The sequence below is a fragment of the Sorex fumeus genome, unplaced genomic scaffold, assembly GCF_029834395.1.
Source record: "Sorex fumeus unplaced genomic scaffold, SorFum_2.1 ptg000024l, whole genome shotgun sequence".
Lineage (NCBI taxonomy): Eukaryota > Metazoa > Chordata > Mammalia > Eulipotyphla > Soricidae > Sorex > Sorex fumeus.
Window position 1 is genome coordinate 50228505 of NW_026606081.1, and position 26937 is coordinate 50255441.

At 45.8% G+C, this 26937-nt stretch overlaps 2 protein-coding genes across 4 annotated transcripts in view; one reads left to right on the forward strand and one right to left on the reverse strand.

The window, feature by feature from the left end:
* Positions 1-2393, reverse strand: part of FBXO16 (F-box protein 16) — a 38299-nt gene extending 35906 nt beyond the window's left edge. The window contains exons 1-2 of one of the 2 annotated variants that reach the window (XM_056113935.1): positions 2086-2393; positions 638-767 (exon numbers count right to left, since the gene is read on the reverse strand). In XM_056113935.1, coding sequence (XP_055969910.1) covers positions 638-733 — 96 coding nt within the window. In that variant the 5' untranslated portion in view covers positions 734-767; positions 2086-2393. Of the gene's footprint in view, positions 1-637; positions 774-2085 lie in introns of both variants that reach the window. The other variant, XM_056113934.1, reaches the window with a different exon arrangement.
* A 3115-nt stretch (positions 2394-5508) lies between these two features.
* The window catches only part of FZD3 (frizzled class receptor 3), a 71423-nt gene continuing 49994 nt past the window's right edge, over positions 5509-26937 (forward strand). Inside the window, exons 1-2 of one of the 2 annotated variants that reach the window (XM_056113932.1) lie at positions 5509-5622; positions 18783-19307. In XM_056113932.1, the coding sequence (XP_055969907.1) occupies positions 19119-19307 (189 nt within the window). In that variant the 5' untranslated portion in view covers positions 5509-5622; positions 18783-19118. Of the gene's footprint in view, positions 5623-5994; positions 6099-18782; positions 19308-26937 lie in introns of those variants that run through there. The other variant, XM_056113931.1, reaches the window with a different exon arrangement.

Consider the following 26937-nt stretch of genomic DNA (forward strand, 5'->3'; position numbering starts at 1 on the left):
CCCGCTCCCACAGTGCTTGGGTGGGGCCTGAACCAGGGTCTGAATCAGGCTTGGCTGCTCCAGTTCCTTTTGAATAGCCGACATTTGCAACATTGCCATGAGTCGGGGCAGTTTCCAAGCAGTGCCCTGGGCTCTGAGGGTTGCGTTCAGAGCCACCACAAAGCCAAACATCGAGTCACATTCTCAGTACTGGGCTAGAGAACACGGTGCTGCTTGGGCCCTGCAGAGCTAAGGACCACCACAGCACCCCCACCAGTGCTCCACTCACAGTGCTCAGGAGCCCATGTTGGGTTTAAATCTGGATCCCAGTGCATGCCAAGTCTGCACCCCTGACCACAGAGTTATTGTCCCAATTATCCATTTATCGCTGGAGCGATAGCACAGTGGGTAGGGCGTCTGCCTTGCACGCGGCCAACATGGTCGACCCGAGTTCGATTCCTCCACCCCTCTCGGAGAGCCCGGCAAGCTACCGAGAGTATTCGATATGCCAGACACAGTAACAACAAAGTCTCCAATGGAGACGTTACTGGGCCCGCTCGAGCAAATCGACGATCAACGGGAGGGCCTTTACCTTTACCCTTTACCTTATTTAATTTAACACGTGGATCCAGTTGAGAAAATAGCTCTGGTCACTTACTTGGTCATTCAAAAGCTGATGGTTTAAGGGTGTCCAGGTACTCATCTTGGTCTGCATTTTGGGACCGTCTATGCGTTTCGGAGGTGCAAATGCCATTGTGCATGAACAGGACAGTCTTTCCTGAGAAGAACTCTACCTACCAGGAAAAATTGAGTCATGTTACCCTCAAAATGCTAAAAATGTGGATACCGAACAGTCTTCTGGTTTGCTGGAGAGGGCAAAGGGCAGGGGGAGAACCAAGGCTAGGTCTGAAATCTCGGAGGCTCTCACTTGACATTTACCACAATCTCTGAGTTATGGTTGAGGCTAAAACCAATGTTTAACCTTTCTGCTCTGGCCTGCTGCCTTCTGGTCCTGGAATTCAGGTCACAGAGAGATACTTGGGCTCTTCATACACTGCCCATAGCAACCAGGAATTGATACCTCCCATAGGTAGGAAATGACCCGTTAGCTCATTGTCTGCATTGCACAGCTACAAAATTGCACAAGACAAGAGGGGCGCGGGAGAGTGTACTTTGCTGTGCTTTGCATGTCAGAGGCTTGTGGCTAATTCCCAGCACTTTCACAGCCCCCCCCCCCCCCCGGAGCACCAATTTAGGAGTAGCCCAAGATGTACTATTGACTCTGTAGTACATCTGCTCAGGGATCACTTCTGACACTTCTGATGGTAACAAGGGGATCAAACCCAGCTTGGCAACACAATCTTGGGGAAGCATCTTTTATTTTTATTTATTATTATTTTGGTTTGGGGGTCACACCCAGTGGTGCTCAGGACCTGTTCCTGGCTCTGAGCTCAGGGATCACCTCTGGCGGGGCTTGGATGAACTTGGGTCGGCTGCTTGCACGGCTATCCTTTTTTTTTGCCTCCTATTCTCGGTCCGTTCATGCCCTTCTCTCAGGACACACTGACTATCCTTCGCTCAGAAAATACGTCCCAGAGGACTGTTTCTTGGCCCGTATGATTTGCTAATGCCGCACACTTGACCTCTCCTCTCAGTGGCACCTAATCCGCCCTCAGTAACATTTATTGAGTCAACTGAATGAATACAGAAGTGGAGGGCGGCTGGTGGAGAGAGTGAAAGGAGAAGACACGTGGGTTGAGACTGGGGTCATGCTGAAGCCCAGCGCCTTTCTAACGTGAGGTTTCCAGGGCTGAGCAGAACTGAGATGCTCTGGATTGCACCACGCGCCCCCTGTCCACTGCGGCATCACTGTCCAGAGCGCATCTTGGCTCTTATCAGGAAGTTCTCCGCAAAGAGAGGGCCTGATCAGTTTTAAGTGAGAATTCATCTTAGAGTCTGCCCGTTAGAAACCGGCAGGCAGCTGGAAAGGGACGAGGAGCTGCAAGCCCCCGGTCAGACTGCGAAGCGGCGGGGCGGCGGGGAGCGTGCGGGTCTCTAACCAGCGTCTCAATCTGCTGCTCCCGCAGCACCTGCGCGGGCGCTCACCTGTTCTGTGGGCCTCCCTCCTCCAGCCTCGGGCGCTGCTGTTGCTACAGTTGCCAGTTGCTTTCCTCGCACTCTCCAGCCCCCACTGCTTGCAGTGGTCCAATCACCGTCTACGCAGCCTTTCCCCGGCATCCGGGGTCTCTTAGGCAACAATGTGTAGCCTCTCGATTGGCCAGGAGATCCGAGGGTTGGCCCCAAAATGGGGCGCTAGGCGAAAAAATGAGAAGGGTGAGCGCCCAGGGAGTGGGGGGTAGGACTGAGCCCCCCTCCATCCCGACATAATGCCAGGATGTCGACGCGTCCAATCCCGAAACCAGGCTCTCATTCAGACGCTTTTGTGTTGTAGCTCTTCTAACGTACTGAGCATGCCCAAACCTATGCCTCTGGTCACTCCCGGGCGCGGAAACTACAGATCCATGTTTCCAGGTTTTAGGAGCGACCAGCAGGTAAAATGAGGTTTGGAGGAAAAAGAGGTGGCGGGCGCCTAGCTCGAAAGTGTGGCTCTGGCGGCAGGAAGTGGGAGGATGTGGGGGGAAAGGACCCACCCAGATTGGCAGAGGCTTCAGCAGGAGTTTAAACGGATTGGATTCAGAAATTCAGAGGGACGGATACATCAGGGAGCCAGCAGGTGGCATGCCTCAGTAAGGATAATTCCAAATTTGGGAGTGTGTGTGGGGGCATCTAATCTGGCCTAATTAATTAAATTTATCAGAGGCATGCTACCACGTATAAGGAGGAAGGAACAAGAATGAGAAGTGGTTCCCTCCCCACCCCCCAAGAAATCTAAAGAGGAAACACAATGTAAAAATCAGAAATGTAAGGCCCACACTAGTCATTTCTGTGATAGAATTATAAGCAGGACTTGGAAAATAACAACAAAAAATCTGGAATTTCTGAATGGAGCTTCATTGGTGAATGCAAAGCAACTCACATGGGCAGCCAGGAACCAAAAGAAGACAGAAAGAAAAGAAACGGGGTTTTCTTTACTGTCTTGAGTTTCCTAGAATCGTAAGAACTCACTCCCATTCATTTAAACAGGTGTAAACTCTGTGTTTGCATCTGTGTTTGTATTGTTTCATGGCTTGGAAACGGGCAGTAGTTGTAAGAGTGAAGCTTGTAAGAATTGTTGCTTTCCTTGAGTGACCAAATCATCTGTAAGTCGTCTGAAATTAGGATGGAGCTTGTATGAGTTCCTGCTAGTGGTCTTGCCACAGGATCAGATTTATTGCAAATGAATACACAAAGGAGCGGGGGTGGGGAATATATGTAGCTGCTGCTATGCTGTACTAAATTACCACATTGCACCAGTAAACATGGAGGGTTTGAAAACGGGTTCTCCCAGAAAGAGACCAGTTGTAAAGACGCGCCGAGTGCTGACTCTGAAGTCCTGATCATTAAAGACTTTCTATGGGCGGTTACAACATGGAATAAAGGAGACACGGGATTAAAGAGAGCATCTCACTTGATCCCTGTTGGATTTAAATATATATATTTTATCCCTGGAAATAAGGTCCCTTGAGTGCCGGTTCCCAGCCAGCATTTTCCGGGCGTCTTCTCGTCCCACACGTCAACTGCTGACACTCCGTTTCTGCCCCTCTGAACTCTGAATCGCGCCCATCACAATGCACCATAGTGGGCACACAGTGCAGTGTCCACAGAGAAAAGTTTATACTCACCTAAGAAACACCCTTGCATCTCCACTGAGATTCAAAAATTTTATTTATTTGGGAGGTTGTGGTGTCATACCTGGCAGTGTTCAGGGATCATTCCTAACAGGACTAGAGGAACCTTATGTGACACCAGCCATCAAACCAGGGTCAGTTGTATGCAAGGCAAGTGCCTTACCTTCTGGGCTATTTCTTGGCCAGATTTTTTTTTTTTTATAATGGGGAGGTGGGGAGCACACGCAGCTGTGCTCAGGGCTCACTCCTGGCTCTGTGCTCAGGAATCACTCCTGGTGGGCTCAGGAGATCATATGGTGCAGGGGATTGAACCCTAGTTGGCTGTTTAAGGCAAGTGCCACACCCACTATGCTACCGCTTTCGTCCCCGTGGAGAGTTTTAAAATATATTGACATTCTGCTTATTTACTTGTTTGTTTTAGGGTCCTACCACAGGTGCTGTGCTGGGATCACTCTCTACTGTGCTCAGGGATGGGAACTTGGGATTTCCGCATGACAGGCATGCCCTCTAGTTCTTTCAGCTCTTTCCCCAGGCTCTGTCATTTTCTTTTTGGGGTCACACGTGAGCGTGGTGGTGCTCCAGGGATCCTGTGATCCTGTGTGTGTGTGTGTGTGTCTGTGATTAGTGGTTGATGCCTCTACTGTACACTTCCTGAGACTCATTCTCTACTTGCTTGCCTAGAGGCACTATCCTGAGTTGTCGTGTAGCCCTACTGGCCCATTTTTCAAAGTTCATTATTATGTATGCCTGCCCTCTCAAACCACAGTATTGGGTGGCTGGGTGTTTTTAAAGAGGCATCATCATCTCCAGATCTTGTAGCTTGCTTTTTTGCCCTCAAAGCTATAATTCTGACGTTTAATTACATTGATTCATTCGGTGATAATTTCTACATCGTCCCCTTATGATGACAAGCTCTATGTCCAATGACGGTTTCCAGAGGACAATATGTGAAATGCATGGCAATGCGTCAAGCAGGAGGTCTCCAGTAGTTCCATGGGCCAGGATGTGGAAATGGGTCCCACCGTGATCTTCACTCACTTATCTTGGGTACAAGTCAGGCCACTCCACACCAGTGTGCTTAGAGTCAGCCCAAGGATCAATAGCACAAAGTAGCAAATTGTTCAGTGAATTGAGCAGAATGGCCTCCCTGAGCATGGAACACCAGCTCTGCTGGTGTGCCCTCAAACCACCACTCAAACGCATTTGCACAAGTATTTTTTTGTTTTCTTTTTTTTTGCACAAGTATTTATTAAAACCAAAAATGTCAGTTCAGATTCGGTTTGTTATTTTCTCATCGTTTTCCTTCGGATGGGGAACCATAGGTTATCTGAGCTCTGTACTCCAGAACACTAGGCTAACGTTTATGGGCTGTGTGGTCGAGTCCGCAGGACATGGGCCATCCTAGCTCAGGGACACGGTTGGGCAAACAGGGTCAACAGGATTTGATAAGGACAATGAGGCCCGCCAAGTCCAGGCTGAAAAGGGCCGGAAAGGAAGAGCCCCAAAAGCACGTAAGGGGGGGGGGGTAGCTGAGAAGGGGCAGCTCTGGCGTGAAGCGGTTGCCAGTCTCTGGGGGAAAGTACGGAACCTTTCTGGGCATTCCTCTCTCGGTCTGAAAACTGCAGGTGATCCCGAAGAACTCTTTCCGTTTCAAAACCGTTTACGTAGAAACGAGAGGGGAAACGTCTCCCAAGGAGCAGAGGGCGGCCACCAATGAACAGAAGCTCCACCTGTCCACCGGGCGCCTCACGGAGACGCAGGGTCCGTTTCGCAGCTCCCGAGGGGCTCGGCTGGGCTTCGCGTTCTGGCCGCACCGTGGCCGGCCGGAGGCCACCTGCAAGCCCGGCCGCCCGAGGTCCGCACAACCGCTTTCGGCAGAGCAGATTCCGGTTGGATTTTCGGGGGGTCCGGGGTGGGGGAGCGCGAGGGGCGCCCTGCGGCAGGAGAGCGGAGTGGCCGCGCCGGCCCGCGGGGGCAGAGGCGAGGCCCTGGCCGGCAGGTGCATCGAGGAAACCCGCGCGCCCGGCCCGGGGGTCCCCCCGCGGGGGGCCGGGGAGGGGGCGGCGCGGGCCAGACACGCGCGCGGGCGGCCGGGCCGAGCAGGGAGCGCGCGGCACACAGCGCGCCTGCGCCGTGCGTGTGCGCGCCTGCGCCCCCCCACCCCCCGCAGCCCGCGTGAGCGCGCGCGCCGGGCCCGCGCCCGAGCTCCGAGGCGCGCCCCCGCCGCCGCCGCCGCCGCCGCCGCCGCCGCTCGCTCCGCGCCGCGATTACCTGAGGCCGCGGCGTCGCCCGCCCGTCAGCGCCCACTCGGAGGCGGCGGCCCGGCGTGAGGTGAGCTGCGGGCGCACGGCCGGACGCCCCGTCGGCGCCGCCAGGGCCGCGGCGGGGGGCGCGGGGGCCGCGGGGGCGCCGGGCTGAGGAGCCGAGGGGGCGCCTGGGCAGCCGGCGCCGGCGTCGCGGGGGCGGCGCGAACAAAAGCCGGGGGCGGGGGGACCCCAGACTCCCGCCCGCGCGCCCGGACACCTGTGCGAGTGTGGCCCCTGGCGATCCCCGCGGGACCCCCGGGGCCGGGCGCGACCCCTCACGTGGCCCCGGCCCCGCAACGCAGCCCCCCGGGGGTCCCCGCGCCCGCGCCCGCGCCGCGTCCGGCTCACGCGCCGTGTGGGTTTGCGGGGTCGGCTGGTGTGTGTGTGTGTGAGTATGTGTGTGTGAGTGTGTCTGCCTGTGTGTGCGCGTGTCAATGTATGCGTGTGTGAGTGTGTATGCGTGTGTGAGTGTGACTGTGAATGAGTGCGTGTGTGTGTATGAGTGCGTGTGTGTATGAGTGTGTGAGTGTGCGTGTGTGTGAATGTGTGTGTGTGCATGAGTGAGTGCGTGTGAGTGTGAGTGCGTGAATGTGTGTGTGAGAGAGTGCGTGTGTTAATGTGTGTGTGTGTGTGTGTGTGTGTGTGCTCGCACGCGTGCCGCCGGCTCGGGCACTGGAGGGATGCCCGGGGGCCCGCGGCGTGTTGGGACCGTTCACCGTCGACTTGGGCTTGGGGGCTTGGGTGGGGGGGGTCTCTTCGGAACAGACGTCGGGGAGCTGGGGCTGGGGTCTCCCGGGGCGGCACGGGGGCGCGTTTGTTTGTTTGCGCGGTGTTTTTGGAGAACAAAAGCGCCTGCCGGGAACCGGGCTCCCGCCGGGCGCTCCTCGGGAGTTGCAGGCGCAGCTGCCCTGTGGGAGGGATCCCGCTCGCGCGTGGGGGCCGGGAGAGGCCAGTGGGAACCTCGGACCTCGGTGCCGGGGGCCACAGAGCCGCCCCCAGCCCGCGGGCGGCGCCGGCGACAAAAACGGTAGCGGACCCCCCCACCCGCAGCCCCCCGCACTTCAGTCGCCCCCTCCCAAAGTGGCCCCCACGAATGGTGAATTTGGTGGGGTTTCTTAAATGCAGTTTCGCTCGACTTGGCGAGCCTTGTGCCCGGGAAGTGGGTTACTTTGCAAAGCCAGTTGTGCCAACGCGCTCGGAAACAAAGGCCAGACTGACATTGGGGGCTGGGGGGGGTGTGGGGGGTTTGCTCCCGCCGCCGCGCGCCCCTGCGCCCCTCGGGCCAGCGGGCAGCAGCTGCTGGATGCAGCTGGCCAGCCCGGCGGGACCCCCAGGACTCCACGGCCAGGGAAGAAAACCAGCTCCCAACACCCCCCAGAGAAAGGCAAAGAAAGGAGCCCGACTCGGGGAGGGGAGGAAAAGAGGGTGCGCCAGCACCGCAGCCTTCGCTTGCCCACGCTGTTTGGGGACATGTGCAACCCCCTCTAAGTAATAGAACTACCGGAAAATCCGTTCTAATGAAGCCGACCACCCTGCCTTCTCTGTCCTCCTTTTTTCTCAGTCGCTGTTCCTGTTTCCGCGTCTCTCCTCCTGTTAATCCGACGAGACTGTTAATAGGACGCTAAGCCCTTAGTCTCTTTCAGCCCTTTATTTCCCCTCCATCTTACAGCTGCTCTGTCCCCTTGGGATTTCTTTTGTGTTTTGAGCGGGCTCTTGGGGGTCCCGTGATGGGGTGTTTGTGGGCCCATTCATAGGAAGTGTGTGTTTTCCTGAAGAGTGTCATGTGAAGGCTCTGTCGTCCCTGCTTGGAAGGAGCGTGGAGTATTGACACGGGAGAAGTTCTGTTTTCCGCTTGACAGCAGAGGGGAAAAAATGATAGCTCCCCAACTTAGATTTCACATTTGATAGTAAGGCTGTGAGATTTGACATCCAAGCTTCCCCTGAGTGTGCTGTTTGTTGTTAGGTGACTGCTGAATTGTTTTCTTTGAGACAGGTGGTACAACATGGCTTTTATACATTTTTACCTTCTTTCACAGAGAAGAGCACTCTGGCACTATGGTCCCCCCTCCCCTCCCACCCCAAACCCTTTGAACCCTAGATTGATGGCTGCTTAAAAGCATATGGAGAATCCTTACCAGAGACTTTATCTGGGAAAGACTGGGGAAGGGCGGTGAAGCAGAGAAATGGAAAGGACTGTTTTCAGGAGTGGCTTTTCCATAAGGCCAGACACAAGTGTTTGTAGACGAACAACTTTCCCTGGCTAGCAGATAGGTCTAACTGATGGTTTTGTCAGAAACGGATTGGCTCTCAGCTTTCCAATTAATTCCACTGAGAACTATTGGCAGTTTTGGTGGATCCCAGGACTATATTACGAATGGAGCCTGAGATGACTGGAACTAGGGGTGTGGGCTTCAGAAGATCCTGCTCCCCAATCCTATCTCAGAAGTGATTTTACAGTCAAAGCATACAAGACACATAACTTTGTCAGGGGAAAAAGCAACCAGGGACTTGGTATTAAATAACTTTCTGGTTAAAAAAAAAATCTTAATTGGAAATGAAAGCTGGGCTAGAACTTCAGCTTGTTTTATTTTTAGTTTAGAGTCTGGCCATCTTTCACACTTTCTAGTTCTGTCTCTTTTAGTTAGAAAAAAATTGCAAAACTATAGGGCTGGGAGATAGTTTGGAAGGTTAGGTGCTTGCCTGGCAGGGCCTGCCTTCCTGGGTCCAACTCCCAGCACTGCATCAGGTCCCTCAAGCACCATCAGGAGTGATTCTTGAGCACTACCCCCACCTCCAGAAAAAAAGGAACTATATAGTTTGTCTACCATTCATTTACATTTTGAACCTAGAGTTGTTTTATTTATTTTTTGTTTTTGCCCTATCACTGGGCATATTGGAAGATTAGGTGAATAGATGATGAACTGGTGAGAATTTTGTTTCAAACAAGATAATTTTCCTTGATAGGAAAAGCTGTTATTTGGGTTAGTCACGGCTAACTTCTTCAGTTGGTTCTGGAAAAATTCCTCTGAAAGATGACAAAAATGATTGTTCTTGTTCTCACTGTAGCCACTTGGAGTGAGGCAACCTTTCCATAGTGTTTGCAGATCGGAAATGCAGATGTCTGTATTTTATGGGGAGTTAAGAAAAATGAAAACTTAGCAGAGAGTGATGAGATGGATCACTTTCTCTGTAGAACTCGTGAATTGAAATAGATTTGTTTAGATTCTTTTGACAAGTTCCGGGCCCCTTTTGGTATTCACTCTGCCTTCTGGTCACAGTTCCCGCCTTTCCTCCTGAGGTCTTCAGATCCAGCTTTGCAGCCAGCCTGGAAAGACTGTCTCTGGGGAGGCATGTCCCTTCTCCTTTATCACTGTCCTTAGTAAAGATACTTGGCTTATTTTCAAAGCGTGCTCTCTCTCTCTCTCTCTTTCTCTCTCTCTCCTCAAAGCAAAAGTGGGGGGTTTGCGTTGCATGCATCTGACCCAGTTCGATTCCTGGCACCTCATATGGTTCTGGAGCCCTGCCAGGGATTAAATCCTCGAGTGCAGAGCCAGGTGTAAGCCCTGAGGCACATCTGGGTGTGGTTCAAAAAAAAAAAAAAGAAAACTGATAATTGGGGCATTTCAGATTCTTGATGTTACACTTTTGGGAAATAAAAATGTAGATTTAAAATTACAGTTTTGAAAAATTACAATTTAATGATTGCTTTTTGTTTTCTGATAGAGGATTGATCAAGTGCTTAATCTTAAATCAGTTTTCAAGATATAGTTTATTGTCCCATGGAAGTGAATGTGCTCATTTCCCATAAGAACTGTCCAAGAACTAATGTTTTGCTGGGCCCTGACCTCTGAAGCCATTTGCTTCTCTAGTTAATCCATCACTCCAAACAAGTTCATTTACTCAGTTGGGGTAGTATAGATTCTTTTTTAAAAAATGTTTATTCTCATAAGGTTGTTCACATTAATTGATTACATTCAATATTTCAACACCAGTTCCACCGCCATTACACTTTCCATCCACCATTATTTCGAACTTTCCCACCACCATTCACGCTTTCCTGCCAGAGGCAGATGCTAGATAATTCATTCTCTATTGCTTATTATGAATATCATGAGAGGTCATGCAACCATGAAAGAGGTTGCATGCTTCTGGAATTACAAAACTGTAAATGGTTGGGGTCTAGAGACATCTCTGTAGGGAGCTAATCCATTTTGAGATTCATTTGAGAGTCTTTGGATCAAGGATGGTGACGCGCTGAGATGGCGCCAGGAGTCAGATTGTGGGCATGACAGCTAGGACCCCAAGTGGGTGGGGAGATGGGAAGGACAGCCTGTGACCACTGCCACCATGTGGCCTGTAGTTTTAGCCCTTGAACCCGCCTACCTGGGTTTTGCTTCTGGAAACTCATCGCCCTCAGGGTTTTGTCTGGAGTGGGCAGAGAGGGCACGCCCGCTCCATCTGAGGTGCCCCCGATGGAACTGGCCTGGCATGGGGTCCCCAGAGATTTCCAGAAAGCTGCTATCTTCTGAGACTTACTGCTCTTTCCTAGTATAGATTCTTGTAGTGCAAAATATCAGTAAGACTGTCAGAAATGAGTTGCTTTATTTAATGAGTTCCGATATTTTGGCAGAATCCTTGAACCCTGAGTCTTGGTCTTGTAGGTTTGGAACTTTAGTTTACAGCTTTTCCAGGAGAGAATTACTTTTGCTACCTACGCTTACATGATCCTGATGAGGAGCAGATATTTTATTATTGAGAAATTTGGAATATACACAGTTTTAGGAAAAATTGACATTTGATTCACTTGATAGCTCTCTTATTTAATATTGAATATCATTTTGACTCCTGCTAAATTGGCTCTTGCCTTTTTACTTTCCTTACTTCCAGGAACAAGGCACCAATGTGTCCTTGGCTTGTTGAGTAAATTAAAGCCAATAAACCAGTGGTTCCTTAGTTTTTATTGATTTATTTATTTTTGCTTTTTGGGTCACACCCGGTGATGCACAGGGGTTACTCCTGGCTCATGCACTCAGGAATTACTCCTGGTGGTGCTCGGGGGACCATATGGGATGCTGGTAATCGAACCCAGGTCAGCTGCGTACAAGGCAAACACCCTACCCGCTGTGCTATCGTTCCAGCCCAAGTATTCTTGTTAGCTCATCAGGAGACATTTCTAGACGTAGCAGAGTTAAATTATTGCATACGTGAATTAATATATCACAGATTTTTTTCCTGGCTGTGATCAGGACTTACTTGTGGCTCTGCACTCGGATCACTCTTGGCAAGCTCAAGAGACCAATTGGATTCCAGGAATCAAACCTGGGTCTGATGCATGCAAAGCAAATACCCTACCCACTGTACTATTGGTTTAGACCTATTATAAGTTCTTTTATAAAATCTTAGCGCCATCATGAAATGTATTTTTTTTTCTTTTTGGGTCGCACCTAGCAATGCACAGGGGTTACTCCTGGCTCTGCACTCAGGAATTACTCCTGGCAGTGCTCAGGGGACCATATGGGATGCTGGGAATCGAACCCAGGTCAGCTACATGCAAGGCAAACGCCCTACCCGCTGTACTATCACTCCAGCCCTGACACTTTAGTCTTTTGTTGTTTTTGTTGTTGTTGGGTCACACTTGGTGGAGTTACTCCTGACTCTGTGCTTAGGGATCGCTCCTGGTTGGCTTGGGGGAATCATATGTGGTGCCAGGGATCTAACCTGGATTGACCACGCGCAAGGCAAGTGCTGTGCCCTCTGTACTATCACTCCATCCCTTTGGTCTTTGTTTTTTGGCACAGACTCAGCAGTGCTCAGGGGCTACTGTGGGATAGTTGGTTGAGGCTAGGTCATGGGAGTGCTCATGAGACCCTATGCGGAGCTTGGTACCAAACCCAGGCCTCCTGCATGCCTCTAACCCATTGAACTATCTCTGGGGCAATTTGTTTTAGGAGATAAAACACCCCATGCTGGGGTTGAGGTCAAGTGTTTATTTGAAGAAAACACAAAGTAGCAAAAACATTCTCTAAAGTAATGGGAGTGGGGAAGCCCAGTGGGTAACACCCTTTGGGTTTTTTTGGGTGGGGGTAGGGGTGGTGTTATTTTTTTTGGCGATGATAGGGGTAAACCCAAAGCTCAGACATCAAGCAAGTGCTCTAACCCTCTAACCACTGAGTTTCATTGCCGGCCCTTGCACATCACTTTTATGGTCATGTAGTATGCAATTGTACCATGCATCTTGCAACTAGTTTCTTTTTTTAATTTGTTTTGGGCTCATAATCTGGTGGTGCTCAGAGGTCATTCTTGCATGAGGGACTATGCAACAGTGTGGATTGAACCCAGCCTCCTGTATGCAGGGCAAGCTTTCTTTCATGTTGCACTATTCCTTATTCCTCCTGCCCTGCCAGGTTTTTGTTGGTTTTTGGGGGGCAGGGGCACATCCAATGGTGCTCACGGTTTATTCCTGGCTCTGCACTTAGGGATTACTCCTGGTGGGCTCCAGGGACCATATGCCCTATGTGCTGGGGATTAAGTCAGGATTGGCTGTGTGTAAGGCAAGCCCCACCCCACCCCTCCAACATCCTATTTTTTAGGCCACACTCAGCAGTACTTGGGTGCTCCTCCTGGCTCTGTTCTTGGAGGACTGTATGGTACTAGAGATTGAATTCCGCCCTCTCACATGTGAATCATGCCTTATATGTGCATGCTCAGTCATTGGGCTATCTCTCTGGCTCCAGCTTTTTAATTTTTGAGAGAATATTTTACTAACCTCTTGCTTATTCATTTGTACATTTGTATTTCTGTTTAGGGGCAAAGTTTCTAAGTGGTACTTGAAGGGTTTAGGGTCACAACCAGGGACTCTCAGTCAACTATGCCACATGATTCAATATTGGGGACTTGCCCCCAGGCAGTTCTTGGGACCTCAAGGCTTTCACTGGCACTACTCAAAGCTGGGTGGTGCTGGCAATGGAAAGAGTGTCCGGAGTATAGAAGGAGAGAACCTGAATTTCTGCACTGTCTCCTGGACTCTAGTGTGTTTGGTCTTGTAGTTCAAGTTATGGAATGAGTTTGTTGGATCAAACAGTATACATGTTAAGGACTTTTGATGCAAGTAGCTGTTTTTAAAAATGCTAACTAGTCTATACTTCTACGGTTGTTATTTGAAAAGGTTGAATTTTTTTCTTTTGCACCCTCTTCTATACTATATTCAGTATTTATTTTTTGTCCACCAGATATGCAAAGAGTGTTATTTGCATTTTTTATTTACTAATAAAATGGAATATCTTTCTTTGTATTCATTGGCTCTCTATATTCTTTTTCTTTTTCTTTTTTTTGCTCTTTGGGTCACACCTGGCAATGCATAGGGGTTACTCCTGGCTCTGCACTCAGGAATTGCCCCTGGCGGTGCTCAGGTGACCATACTGGAATCAAACCTGGGTTGGCCGCATGCAAGGCAAATGCCCTACCCGCTGTGCTATAGCTCCAGCCCCTATATTCTATATTTTTAAAAAATGGTCTTGGGGCACCCATGGAGATCCTCAGGGGACCATATGTGGTGTTGGGGATCAAGTCCAGGTTGGTCTCACTTAAGATTAGTGCCTTACTTGCTGTTCTATCTCTGTGGCCTGACTATTTATATTCCTTTCTAAATTTATATTTACTTTTCTGTTATTAGTTTTTTGGTTTTGTTTTTTGGGCTATACTTGGCAGTCCTTAGGAGTTGCTCCCAGTTCTGCTCCTGGCAGTGCTTGGGGGACCGTGCGGTGTCAGGGATTGAACCTGGGATCCTGTAGGAAACACACTTTCCTTTCCACATTACTTTTGCTAAACATCACATTTGCTAAATATCATTCACAGTCATGGTCATGGTCCTCCCGTTGTTCATCGATTTGCTCGAGCGGGCCCAGTAACGTCTCCATTGGAGACTTTGTTGTTACTGTGTTTGGCATATCGAATACGTCACGGGTAGCTTGCCAGGCTCTGCCGTGCGGGCGAGATACTCTCGGTAGCTTGCCGGGCTCTCCGAGAGGGGCGGAGGAATCGAACTCGGGTCGGCCATGTTGCCTGCTTGTAAGGCAAACGCCCTATCGCTGAGCTATCATGTGCAAATATACGTACACTCTTAAATCATTCTATTTTAGGGTAGCATTTTTCAAAACATGACACCGGAACCACAGTAGTCTTTGAGATCGTTGTTAGAATATATATCAATCTCTAGATATTTCGATCTACCTTCCTTTCTTTCCTCCTTTATTCCTTCCCTTCCCTCCTTCCTTCCTTCCTTTCTTTCCTTCCTTCTTCCTCCCTCCCTCCCTCCCTCCCTTCTTGTTTGGACCACACCTGGTGCTGCTGAGGGCTGTTTCTGACTCTGTGCTCAGGACTGGCCCCTGGTAGTACAGTGGAGCCATACGTAGTGCTGGGGATTGGCTGCATGCAATGTGGATGCCTTACCTCCTATTCTACCTCTCTAACCCAATATTTTAATTTCTTAGATACTTGACAGAATCTATTAATTTGCCACTCATTTAGAGAATCTGTGAGTCTGACTTGGGAAATGTAAATGAAGACATTTACTGTTATTGTATTTTCCTTTCTCTGTATTCCATATTTTATTTTATTTTGGCTTTCTGGGTCACACCTGGCTATGCTCCAGGGTTACTTCTGGCTCTGCACTCAGGAATCTTTCCTGGTGGTGCTCGGGGGACCATATGGGATGCTGGGGATCATACCTGGGTTGGTCACATGCAAGGCAAACGCCCTACCTGCTGTACTGTCGCTCCTGCCCCCAGTATTTTAGTTTTTATTTTAATAATGTAATTATATAGTTTAAAAGAAACGATATATTAAGATTATGATCCTCAGGCCAGACGATAGTAGTGGGTCCCAGCACCTCCAGCCTGTGATGGGTGCAGCACTGCTGGGGTGGCCCAGGTATCACTAGCACTGCAGGCCCTAAGCACTGTCGCATCCTTGGGCACTGAGGTTGAACCAACATCCTGGCCTGCCAACAATGCGCCCTGGGTCTCCTGAGTGACTCTGGGGAGGGTCCCTCCCACCAAATAAAAGGTTTGTTATCCCACCCCAGCCTAACACAATAGGGTCTACAAAAGTGTTATGATAATGGTAATCATGATATTGGTGACTTGAATGTCCTAGTAACGAAAGGAAATGCATTTATTTATTTATAGATTTTAGGGTCACAGCTGGCAGTACCTAGGAGGATCCTCCTGGTGGTGCATAGGGGACCAGGCGAAGGCAGGGATCAAACCCCGTGTTTGCATGCAGCCTCAGCCTCTCAGCCTGAGCTCTCTCTGGTCAACCCAGGAAGTGCTTTCCTGAGATGAGAGAAAGCTTCACTTACAAATGAGGCTAAATGAGTAATTAAGAAGGAGTGAGGTAAATTAGAGCAGGTAGACAGCTAAGAGAATGTCTCAGCTATTTGGAAGCTCATCCAGGTCTTACTCGAATTCTTTCTCAGTTTTATGTGGTAGTCTTCTCTGACCCTGAATTTGGAGCTTATAACTGCTTGATAAATAGTTTTAAGGTAAATACTATTTTTGAAATTATTACAGATATATTCAAATGGGCAGAAATGTTTCCTGTAATTGTTTCAGTTGCAAGCTGATGAGAATGCTGTATGAGCAGTAAACTACAAAGACTGAGCTTGCACTGGTATGTTAATACTATAACCAAATAAATTTTTCAGCAGTTATTTGACATATTTAATGATAGGTATAATTGTTACTGTGCTACATGTAATTAAGCTTAAATATAAAGTTCTGTGTTTAATATTAGTTTTCTGTAGCTGGACCTTGCATTTCTGAGGCCAGCTTGCGGGAGGAAAAATTTATGTCAGGCCAAGAAACTGTCGCTGGTGTCTCTGATTTAGAGATTTCCACTACCCAAGACTATATCGTAAAGGGAGAAATTGGAAATATTCAGCAAACAGCAAACAGGTTTTTTGTTTTGTTTTGCATTTGTTTTTTGGCCACTGTGTTGAAGGCTGTGTTGAAGACTTACTCCTGGCTCTGTGCTCAGGGATCACTCCTGATGGTCTCAGGGGACCCTGTGGTGCTGGGGATCATATAGGAATAGTCCACATTTAAGGCAAGAGTTTGGCCTGCTGTATTCTCTCTCTTGTCTCCAAATGGGTTTTGTTTTGCTAAAACTTGTGATGCCTAAGTCCCAGTTATAGATAGTTCTGAAAGACACTTTCCCTGCTCAAATCAAACCAGTAATAGCTCTAAGCTTTCTTCTATTTAAGGTGTCCTGGTAACTTAGGTCTCTGAATTCTGAACTGAATTTCTGATGTTTTTCTAACTTAAGTGCTGGATAACAAATATCCAGTGCATATGAAACAGTGAAATAAAAAAATCAAATTTACGGGCCGGGAATCTCTCACAGTAGAGCACTTGGCTTGCATGAATGAAGCCCTAGGTGATTACTAGGTAACCACTCTGGGAAGACTCTGGAGCATAGCTGGATGGAGCACAAAAACAAGAAACAATGAACGAGTTTAATGTCTTTACTGAAACAAATGAAAATATGCTAGCTTATAATGTGTGTGTGAGTGTGTGCGTGTGCGCGCGTGCGTGCACGCTCGCACGTGCATTATTTTTCCCTCCAGTGCCAGGGATCAAATCCAGGACCTCACATTTGCTTAGCATATGCTTTCCCAGTGAGCTGAATATTTGGGCCTAAGGCTGGAGTGATTGTACAGCGGTTGGGCTCCACCTTGCACACAGCTGACCCAGGTTCAATCCCTAATATTCCATACCATTTCCGGAGCATCCCCAGGAGTGATCCCTGAGCGTAGAGCCAAGAGGAAGCCCTGAGCATCATGGGTTGTGTCCCCCCTGCACTCCCCTCCCCAAACAAAGACAGGAAAAATACATACTGGAATATGTTCTCTATCTTCCTCACCCTTTAATCCCAAATAAGATAAGTTTTTTTTGCCTCTAAAAACAAAAGACAAATGAAGGGGCTGGAGCGATAGTACAGTGGATAGGGTGTTTGCCTTGCACGTGACTGATCCAAGTTCCATCCCTAGTGTCCCACATGGTCCCCTGAGCACTTCCAGATGTAATTCCCGAGTGCAGAGCCAGGAGTAACCCTTGTGCATTGATGGGTGTGACCCCAAAAAAGAAAAAAAAACATACAAAAACATTACACAGGTGAAGCTTAGTGGTTGGTCTTCCCTCCCTCTACCCCCTGCTCTGTCTCCCCCTTCCTTCCTACTTCTCCTTTCTACCTTTTTGTCTCCCTTTCTCCCCTCTCCCACTCTTCCTATCTCTTCCACTCTTTACTCTTTTTTCCCAGGATCAAACTCGTAAGTGTGAGGCATGTGCTGTAACGCTGTATGCCATGTCCCCAGCACTTTATTGAAAACATTTTAGAGGGAGGGCGGGGAGTGGAGTAGGGGGACTCTTAAGTTGTGCTCAGTTCAATGTGAGGATGGCTGCTACTTGGACCCTGAGGTGCTGAGGATTACCTGGGGTTACCTGGCGGTGCTCAGGAGGCCTCCAGGACAGCCCCTGAGTTGCAACCGGCAACCCTCAGGAGGCCATGTGGTGCTGGGTTTAGACTGGGATTGGCTGCATGAAAGGCACGCCTTTATCTCTGGAGGTTTTCAAGTTAAGTGAAATCAGTCCAAAGGAGAAGAACAAATACTGGATGATCCCAGTTATCTGTGGTATATAGTATACAAAACATCGGAGTAGACAGTATATCTGGCACACCCTGGACCTTGAGAGAGGCAGAGAGGAACTAGAAATGACAACAGGACAGTGGTGCAGCATCTCGGGCACTTTGGTTGTGGCAGATGCAGTAACTTTGTACATTGAAACCATAAACGTAAACCCTCTGTAACCATGTTATGGCCACTACAGTTAAAAACTGTTTTTATTTATTTTTTACTTAAAAAAAAATTTGTAATGAGGTCCTGTGATTTACATAGTCATTCACTATTGAGTTTCAGGTATACAATGTCCTCATGTCAATCCATTCACAGTGTGACATTTCCTCCACCAATGTCCCCAGTCTCCCTCCCACCACCAGTCTGCCTCTATGACAGGCACTTTCATAAAAAAATTTTTTAGGGGCTGAGCAATAGTACAGTGGCGACCTGGATTCTGATCCCCAGCACCTTATATGGTACCCTGAGCCCACCAGAAGTAATTCCTGAGTGCAGTGCCAGGAAAAACACATGAGCACTGTCATGGGTGGTCCCAAAGCCACAAAAATTTTTTAATTGCTATCATAGATAAGAACTTTATGTTATTTGAGCAACTGAGTATTCCATTAAATACTTTCTAAGGAGTATTTTAATATATATATAGCATAAATAATTAAATGGAAAAGTGTTTTTTTTATAATATTTATGTAGTTTTATATCTTAGGTTGGTATGATACCCCTTACCAAGATTTATTAGGGGCTGGAGAGATAGTACAGCAGCCCCACTACCCTAGATGGTTCCCCAAGCCCTGCCAGGAGTTACCCCTGAGCACAAAGCCAGGGGGTAAATCCTAGCCACAGATGGGTGTGGCCCAAAAACAAAATAAAAAAAAAGATTTTATTTATTTTTCTACTGCTTTGTGAAATTGAATTTTCTGTCTTTTGTTTATTGCTGCTGAACTCTTTGAAGAGTATGGTGTGGAGTCCACAATATTCTGAGAGGAAATTACTAACTTCACTGTTTTTCAAAAATTTCAGATATTTCAGTCAAAGGAAGAACTAGCTCTTCTCCTAAGATGGAATCTGTTGTTTGGGAATGTGGCTGATCAACTTCATATGTTGGCCAAATATGCCCTATGTAATAAAATGAACAGAAGAGACACGATGATGTCATTTTCCCGTGTTGTGAAACCAAAAACAAATGCCTTTTGTGAGACCAAGCTAACGAACCTCTGACAGTGCAGAGTATCGAACTGTTTGAAGAACTTAACAGTAAAATAGAGAGGACACCTTTCCAGCTGAGACCTGCAGGGGTCTGAAGATCTAAAGTACGTATTGAACCTGATTACCGCCGCTCTCCCAGACCCAGGAAGGATGGCTATGAATTGGATTGTCTTTTATTTTTGGCCCTTGACTATGTTTGTGGAGCATATCGGTGGGCACAGTTTGTTTTCTTGTGAACCTATTACCTTGAGGATGTGCCAAGATCTGCCTTATAATACTACCTTCATGCCTAATCTTCTGAATCATTATGACCAACAGACAGCAGCTTTAGCAATGGAGGTAAGGCTTGATTTCTTTGACATGTCTTTAAAAATTGTTCTTAAAAATTTTTTTTTGCCACACTGACTTTGTTCAGGGCTTACTCCTGGCTCTGTGCTCAGGGATCACTCCAAGGTGTGCATCAGGGGACAATAAGGGGGGCTGGGATAGAACTTGGGTCAGCCGTGTAGAAGGCCAGTGAGCTATCCGCTGTACTATGGCTCCGACTCCAGAAAACGTTTCTTATATTGTTCTGTAAACCGATGTGGTGAATTCACCTGATAAGTAACATGGAAAAAGTGTTACTTTTAACTATATCTTGTTTATTAAAAAATCACATACCTACATCCAAACTGATCAATTGAAAAATTTACGTTTGCGGAATGTTATTTTTGACTGACGTTTTAATCTACCTTTATAAATTTGAAATGGTGGAATTTAGGAAAACTAATAGTCATTCAGAAGTTTAAAACTACAAGGTATTACATCGTTTTGTTATTTGATTATAGAACTGGACAGAGAATAAAACATATAATTGAATTATTATTGAAGGAATGTGATTTACAAAATTGAGTTATTCAGCATTTAGGATTATAGCTTAAAAGAATTCTAACCTTCTTGAATACTTAAAATAATTGTATGGTTTTATCACATTCAGTCAACTGAACAATGATAACTCCCATATTATAAAAAGCTTTTGTTCTGTGAATTATCTGTGCTTGACATCTCAGGATTTTATGAAATTTGAATTACTTGAAATTTTCTAATGATAGTTCTATAAATTCTTTTAATGATTTTACTTTAGAAATTATGACAGATTTTTAGGGGTAGTTAATAATAGGTTTATGTAAGTATGTGATTGTTTCTGTAGTGGTGGTTATGGAATTGTTGACAAGAATATATTTGTCAGAACTAGAGCTGGGGGTAATAAAGTATAGAAGCTTTCCAGTTGCACCACCTGGGGTTTGATTTCTAGTTCTATTTTTTAACTGTTGCTTTGGGCAAATTATATGGGAAAAAATTTGTGTATAAAGCCAGAAATTGAACCCAGAGCCTCAGACTTGCAAAGTATATACTTTACCACTGATCTACATCCCTGGCCAAGATATGTAAACCTTTTGCCTGTATTTCTTCATTTATAAAATGGAACTAATAGTAATCATACTGGCTTGATTTTTCTTTTCCTTGGTAAGGTGAAAAATGAAGTTGTATTGTAAAGTACTTGTACAAAGCATGAATAAAAGTGATCACTTTTGCCATTTACTTATTCTCATTGATGGTGCTATATATATATATAATATAAATATGTGTATGTGTAATTTACAGAGAATGTTTTATATTTCAGTCTTTAATTCATTGTTATAGTTCTTTCAGCAAATTGAAGTCTACTTGCTTTGGAATTCTTCCTTTTATAGTCACTGTCACTGTCACTGTCCTCCCATTGTTCATCGATTTGCTCGAGTGGGCCCAGTAATGTCTCCATTGTGACAGTTGTTACATATCGAATACGTCATGGGTGGCTTGCCAGGCTTTGCCGTGCGGCAAGATACTCTCAGTAGCTTGCCGGGCTCTCTGAGAGGGGTGAAGGAATCGAACTCAGGTCGGCCATGTTGGCTGTATGCAAGGCAAATGTCCTACCTGCTGTGCTATCACTCCAGCCTTCCTTTTATAGTAAAAGGTTTATTATTTCCAAGTAGACTAGTATGAAACATGGAAATTTGTGAAAAGATTCTTAGATCTTAAGATATGAAGGGCATCTTCTATAGTCCAAAAAATTGAAAATGGTATAGAGTTTGAACATTTTCTGCTCTTCTTCTGAGTGAGTACACAGTTCTGGCTAATAAAGAGAGATCTGTCAGTTTAGAATGGATGAAAATGGGTATTGGCTTCATACAGTGATTTGGTTCCAGGCATAGTGGTCCCTGTTGTGTATTAAAGGCATCAGTTTTCTGACAAAAAAAAATTGAAGTAGAGTACCTTTGTTTCTAATGCATTATAAATTGTACAACTTCTTTTGAAAACAACTAGGGTAGTAAGGAGGAAGTCAAAAGATATTTGCACTGATTTGTATTCCAGCAGTGCTCAGAGCTTATTCCTGGTCACTCCTGGTCAGGCATAAGGAATGGGGTGTGCTTGGGATCTAACCTGGGTTGGCCATGTGCAAGGCAAGTGTACCTGCTGTACTGTCTCTCTGGCCCCTCTCTGGGTTTGACTCTTGACATTACAATCTAGTGACTTTTCAGACCTTAAATAAGTCAGTTACCATCCTGAGCCTTCTTGGTTTTTTTCTTTGCACAGGCAATAATAACAATACCTCGAGGGATTTTTAAGATTATGCAAAAGATTTATAAAGTAATTGCATAGTCACTGTCACTGTCACTGTCCTCCCGTTGTTCATTGATTTGCTCGAGCGGGCCCAGTAACGTCTCCATCGGAGACTTTGTTGTTACTGTGTTTGGCATATCGAATACGTCACGGGGAACTTGCCAGGCTTTGCCATGCGGGCGAGATACTCTCGGTAGCTTGCCGGGCTCTTCGAGAGGGGCTGAGGAATCGAACTCAGGTCGACCATGTTGGCCGCTTGCAAGGCAAAAGCCCTACCCGCTGTGCTATATGGCACAAAGTAGGTAATTTGCAAATGTAAATATCATTTCTAGATAAAAACACTAGAAAGGTCAAGCCAAGTGGACATGTCCCCCTAGTTGTAGGCTTAAAGGTAGTTCATAAAGATGTTAGGCCAAGTGTTCACTTGACCCTTCTCAAACATATCTGTGTTGTCTGCTACATTATTGGATGCGAGGGTCCTTCTCTGGTTTTTACATAATTTCAGAAGAGCATTTAGGGGCAGTAGTTTCTAAGAGAAGGCTCTAATGATTTGAAGGAATCTTGGGTCTAGTTGCTGTGGATGTTCTATCAAGATGATGATGCCATTGAGAGACACTAGACACTTTGGGAGTATAAAGAACATGGGAACTTAGAAGGAACAGAACATCCAGATGGAAATAAGGATTCTTGGGTACTTTTAGCAACAGCTGTCTGATGATGACACCTACCTCTGATCCCGGAACTTTGGGTGTGCCTATCAGCTGCTACTGGGCACACACAGTTCAAGCTCATTCTTGAACATTCACTATGGAACAGAATAAATAAAAAGATGATTTTCTAGGTCTTTGAGTAGGCTTACTCTTTAGCCTGCCTAGATTTCATTCCCGAACAGATGCTTTGATGAGTCTGGATGCCTGAGCACAGTATTATGTGGCTGTGAGCGAGGGATGCCACAGATGAGAGGAGGTACGGACAGTTGGTTGTTTCAGGTTTGACTTTTCACTACCAACAAGTTGGACATTCTTTCTTTGTATATAAGGGATTCCAGTCTGTGCTTTCATTAAAATTGTGTCATGGTTTAAAAAATTATTATCACCGATACAAAAATGCATATGCTAAATTTTTATTACTCCTTCCTGCCTGTCTGCCTGTCTGCCTGCCTGCCTGCCTGCCTTCCTTTTCCTTCCTTCCTTCCTTCCTTCCTTCCTTCCTTCCTTCCTTCCTTCCTTCCTTCCTTCCTCCCTCCATCTCTCTCTCTCTTTCTTTCTTTCTTTCTTTCTTTCTTTCTTTCTTTCTCTCTCTTTCTCTCTTTCTCTCTTTCTTTCTCTTTCTTTCATTCCTTTCTCTCTTTCTTTCTTCCTTTCTTCCTTACTTTCTTTCTTAGGAAAAACTCCTAGAGTGGTTTGTCTTTGTTTCCATTTCCTGTTTCATTGTTGTGTTATTCTCATTCAACAGTTTCTGTAAATAGGGGCCTATAGGTAAGGCAGGTAAGCCTTGTACATGGCTGACTTGGGTTTGATCCTGAATACCCCATATTCATACCCTGAGCCCACCAGGAGTGATTCCTGAGCACAAAACCAAGAGGAAGCCCTGAGCACCACTGGGTGTGGCCCCAAAACAAACAAACAAGAAGAGAATTTCTGTAATGTTGGAAACTGACTGCAGGATAGATCCCTTTTGGGAACAGAGATTCCAAAGGCCTGAACAGCTGGGTATTCTTTTTGTTTATTGAGAACAAAATGTGTTTGAACCAATCTCCCAGTTATAAAGGCATTATTGTGGAAGAAACGTTTTATTATGGAAAATTTATCTTATAAAAATGTTGATGGTATATACATATTTTTACTTTTTATTAAGACACCATGATTTACAAAGTTGTTTATTCAGCCATATAGTGCTCCAACACCAATCCCACCACCAACTTTCCTTTCCCTCCATCAGTGTCCCCAGGTTCCTTCCCACTCCAATCCCTGCCTCACCTGCCTCCTTGGTAGGCATATTATTTGATATTAATATTAATTGCTCAAATAAAATGTAAAAGAATGGCAGCACATATGCTGCCCAAGCCCATGTGCTGCTTGGGCCCACGTGGCCAAGCAACATATGGTGCCCGAGCACATATGTTGCCCGCATCTTCCCTCTTGAGATGTGTACTTTCAGGCTTTCATGTCCAGTGCTGGGATGTGTCTTCTCACAAGGGCTCTTTCTCTGCCCTTAGAGAAGCCTGTGTTCTCTCTTAAGTGCATTACTCTCTCTCTCTCCCTCTCTCCCCCCCTCCAGACCTCAAAAAACCTCCAAATAAAATAAAATCTATTTTTTAAAAAAGTAAAAGAATGGCGAGTAGAGTTATGAGAAAATAATTCTGATAACTTATTGTCAGTTGACAAATTGACAGTACAAGTCTATTTGGGATGATTGATTGCTATGTTTTTAACCTTTCTTAATCTAGTAGAGGACAACTGTAGGCACCATTAGTGAGCATCATCCTCAGTGCCACATGCTAGGAAGTTTCTCTGGTCCTTTAAAAGAGCTCTTTACACATCTTACAAAGCTGGTTTAAAGGATATGAATTCCCTGAGCTGTTGCCTGTCCATGAAGCTCCATATGGTTCCTTCTGGTCTGAATAATAACACAACTGGATTGAGGATATTCTTGGTAAAAATGTCCTTAAGTATAATGACAGCTGTATGTCATCATCCAACTTAAGAAATTTCCAACTCATTGCCCAGTTGTTTGTTTACAGGTCACACTTGGTGGTGCTTCCCTTTGTGGTCAGGGGTCACTCTCTCAGTGCTGGGGGTACCAGAGTCAGAGCCTAGAACTGCTGCATCTGAAGCCTGTGCTCAATTCCTTGGCCCATCTCTATGTTGCACAAAGGGTTTCTTTGAAATAACTCCCAAGCATCATTGTTTTATCCATAATTATGTGTGTATACATCTAAAAATACAGAAACCTAATAACCTTTATTACTTCCTCAATGTAATCAGTAGCCAGTTAATGCTTAAGTTACTCCTCGAATTCATAATTTTTTAGTTGTCTTTTCAAATAAGATTCACACATTGTATTCAATTAATATATTCCTTAAACCACTTATTTGGTAGTTTCTTCTCTTTCTCCTCCCTTTTTTCTTGTCATGTGTGTACCCTGCAGAGTTTCTCATAGTCTTTTTTTTGCTGACTGTATACCAGGTGGTGTTCACTCCTTTGACAATTTTTCTTGGCGGGGGGGGGGGGAGGGGTGATTGGAGTGGGGTTGAAGGCTCCCAGTGGTGTTTGGGACCCAGAGGCCACTTCCTGCTCTACCTGGTGCAGACCTACATTTCAGTGCCTAGGCCCAGGCTTCAGGGCTCTGCCCTGAGAGCTGGGGTGTCAAATGGAGCTGGGAGTCAAACTCAGGCTCTTGTGCTTGCAAGTCATGTGCTCCAGCCTTTTGAGCTCTTTCCCCAGGCTCCCCTCTTTTTGATTTTCGATAAGGAATATTTCATAGGTACATAATGATTGTCACTTCTTAAAATCTCATCAGCCAGTGATTACTTCCGACATCAGTAATTTTATTAGGAATATTCAAAATGGTAATATTTTATGCTATCATTTATTTCATGGCTGGAATACTTTATACGTAGAAAATACCTCGTTGACTATTCGACTTCTTATTTACTCTGCAGTTTATATTAAAAAGACAGAATGGCTTGGAGCCCAGCTCAGGACTTGGGGTGCCCCAGGAACTATTAGATGCCAGAGATTGAATCCAGGCCTTCGACATGCATTAGGGATAGTCACTTTAAAAGTTTTTGTTTCTCCTTCTCTTAAAATGTTATAAATATGACATTTACATAAAATGATTTTATATCATTATGTCTATATATTCTTTTGCCTTTTTACAAATTCAGTTTCATAATTTACAGTACTATTAGTATCCAGTGATGTTTACTACATCCACCACCAGACTGCCCATGTAAAGAGAAGTAAAATTTTACGGACTGCTCTGGGAATTCCCCTTTAACTTAAGAAGATAAATATGCTTCTGTAATAATGGCAAATTTCTGCAAACCAACTCAACTGAAAGACTTTGAAAGTACTTAATAATATATTCTCATGAAACTTTCAGAAGTGAACTTTTGTAAAAGAAAAGCAAATTTATGAGATTAAAGGTGTTCTGCAAAACTTTTTTTCTTAAATACAGAAGAATCCTTCAAGTTTGAAATATTTCTCATTAGGAAGTAAAATTACAGAAAATAAATTTGAAAAATCTTTTTGTTACTCTAAAAAATTATTTCAGTACAGTTTCTTATTCTGCTTTGGATATGGAATAAAATGAATATCATTTTTGAGTTTTCAACACCATTCCGCATTTGCTTGCACAATTAGTGAGTTCAATCGTAATTTCCCCAAACCCAGGAGGATACAGTTTCTATGGTTACCAAGTCCTTTGTGAAGGGATAAAGATTGGAATCCTGATTCTCATGAGTCAAATTTTGGCCTTTGACTCTGTTCCCCTTTCACACCCTTTGCCAAGCTTGGGCTGTTGCTATGCTTGCAGGCTTGTCAGCTAGCAGGTTCCTATGGTAACAGGGATGGAAATGTGAAAGAAGAAAGAGAATAGGGGCACAAAGACTGGGTCGATTTGAATTTGAACAAAGAATGGAAGGTTCCCTGTAGTGCACCTTTGTTGTAGAAACGAGAAATTTAATTTTAGAAAGTTACTTTCCAGTTTGTAAACTTCCTATATGCTGGTCTTGATTTAGTGGACAGCAGTAGCCTGTGTAAGGAAGTGTTCCACAAGTCTTAAAATTCTGTTATTCTACTTCATAGAGCTTTAAGATATCCCTTCTCTTACAAATTTGATTTCAAATGGACAGTAGTCAGTCTGCCTCATTTCACTTTGGTTTTGCTGAGATTAAAGATAGTTCATGTTTGGGGTCAGAGATTTAGTACAGTGGGCCAGGCCCTTGCCTCCTGAGGACTGCTGGAGGAGTGATCTTTGAGCACAGCTGGGTGTGACTCAAACTCCCTCCCCCCCCCAAAAGAAGTTAATATTAAAATTGAAGCAGTTTGCTTATTTGAGATAGTAATATTTTGTGTTTATATAATTGTTTTATTGAGGTATTACTTGAATACAGCTAACTGCACTTACTAAAGTGTTCAGTGTATTTTTTTTCTTTTTGGGTCACTCGGCTGATGCACAGGGGTTACTCCTGGCTCATGCACTCAGGAATTACTCCCGGTGGTGCTGGGGGACCATATGGGATGCTGGGAATCGAACCGGGGTCGGCCGTGTGCAAGGCAAATGCTGTGCTATCACTCCAGCCCAAGTGTTCAGTATATTT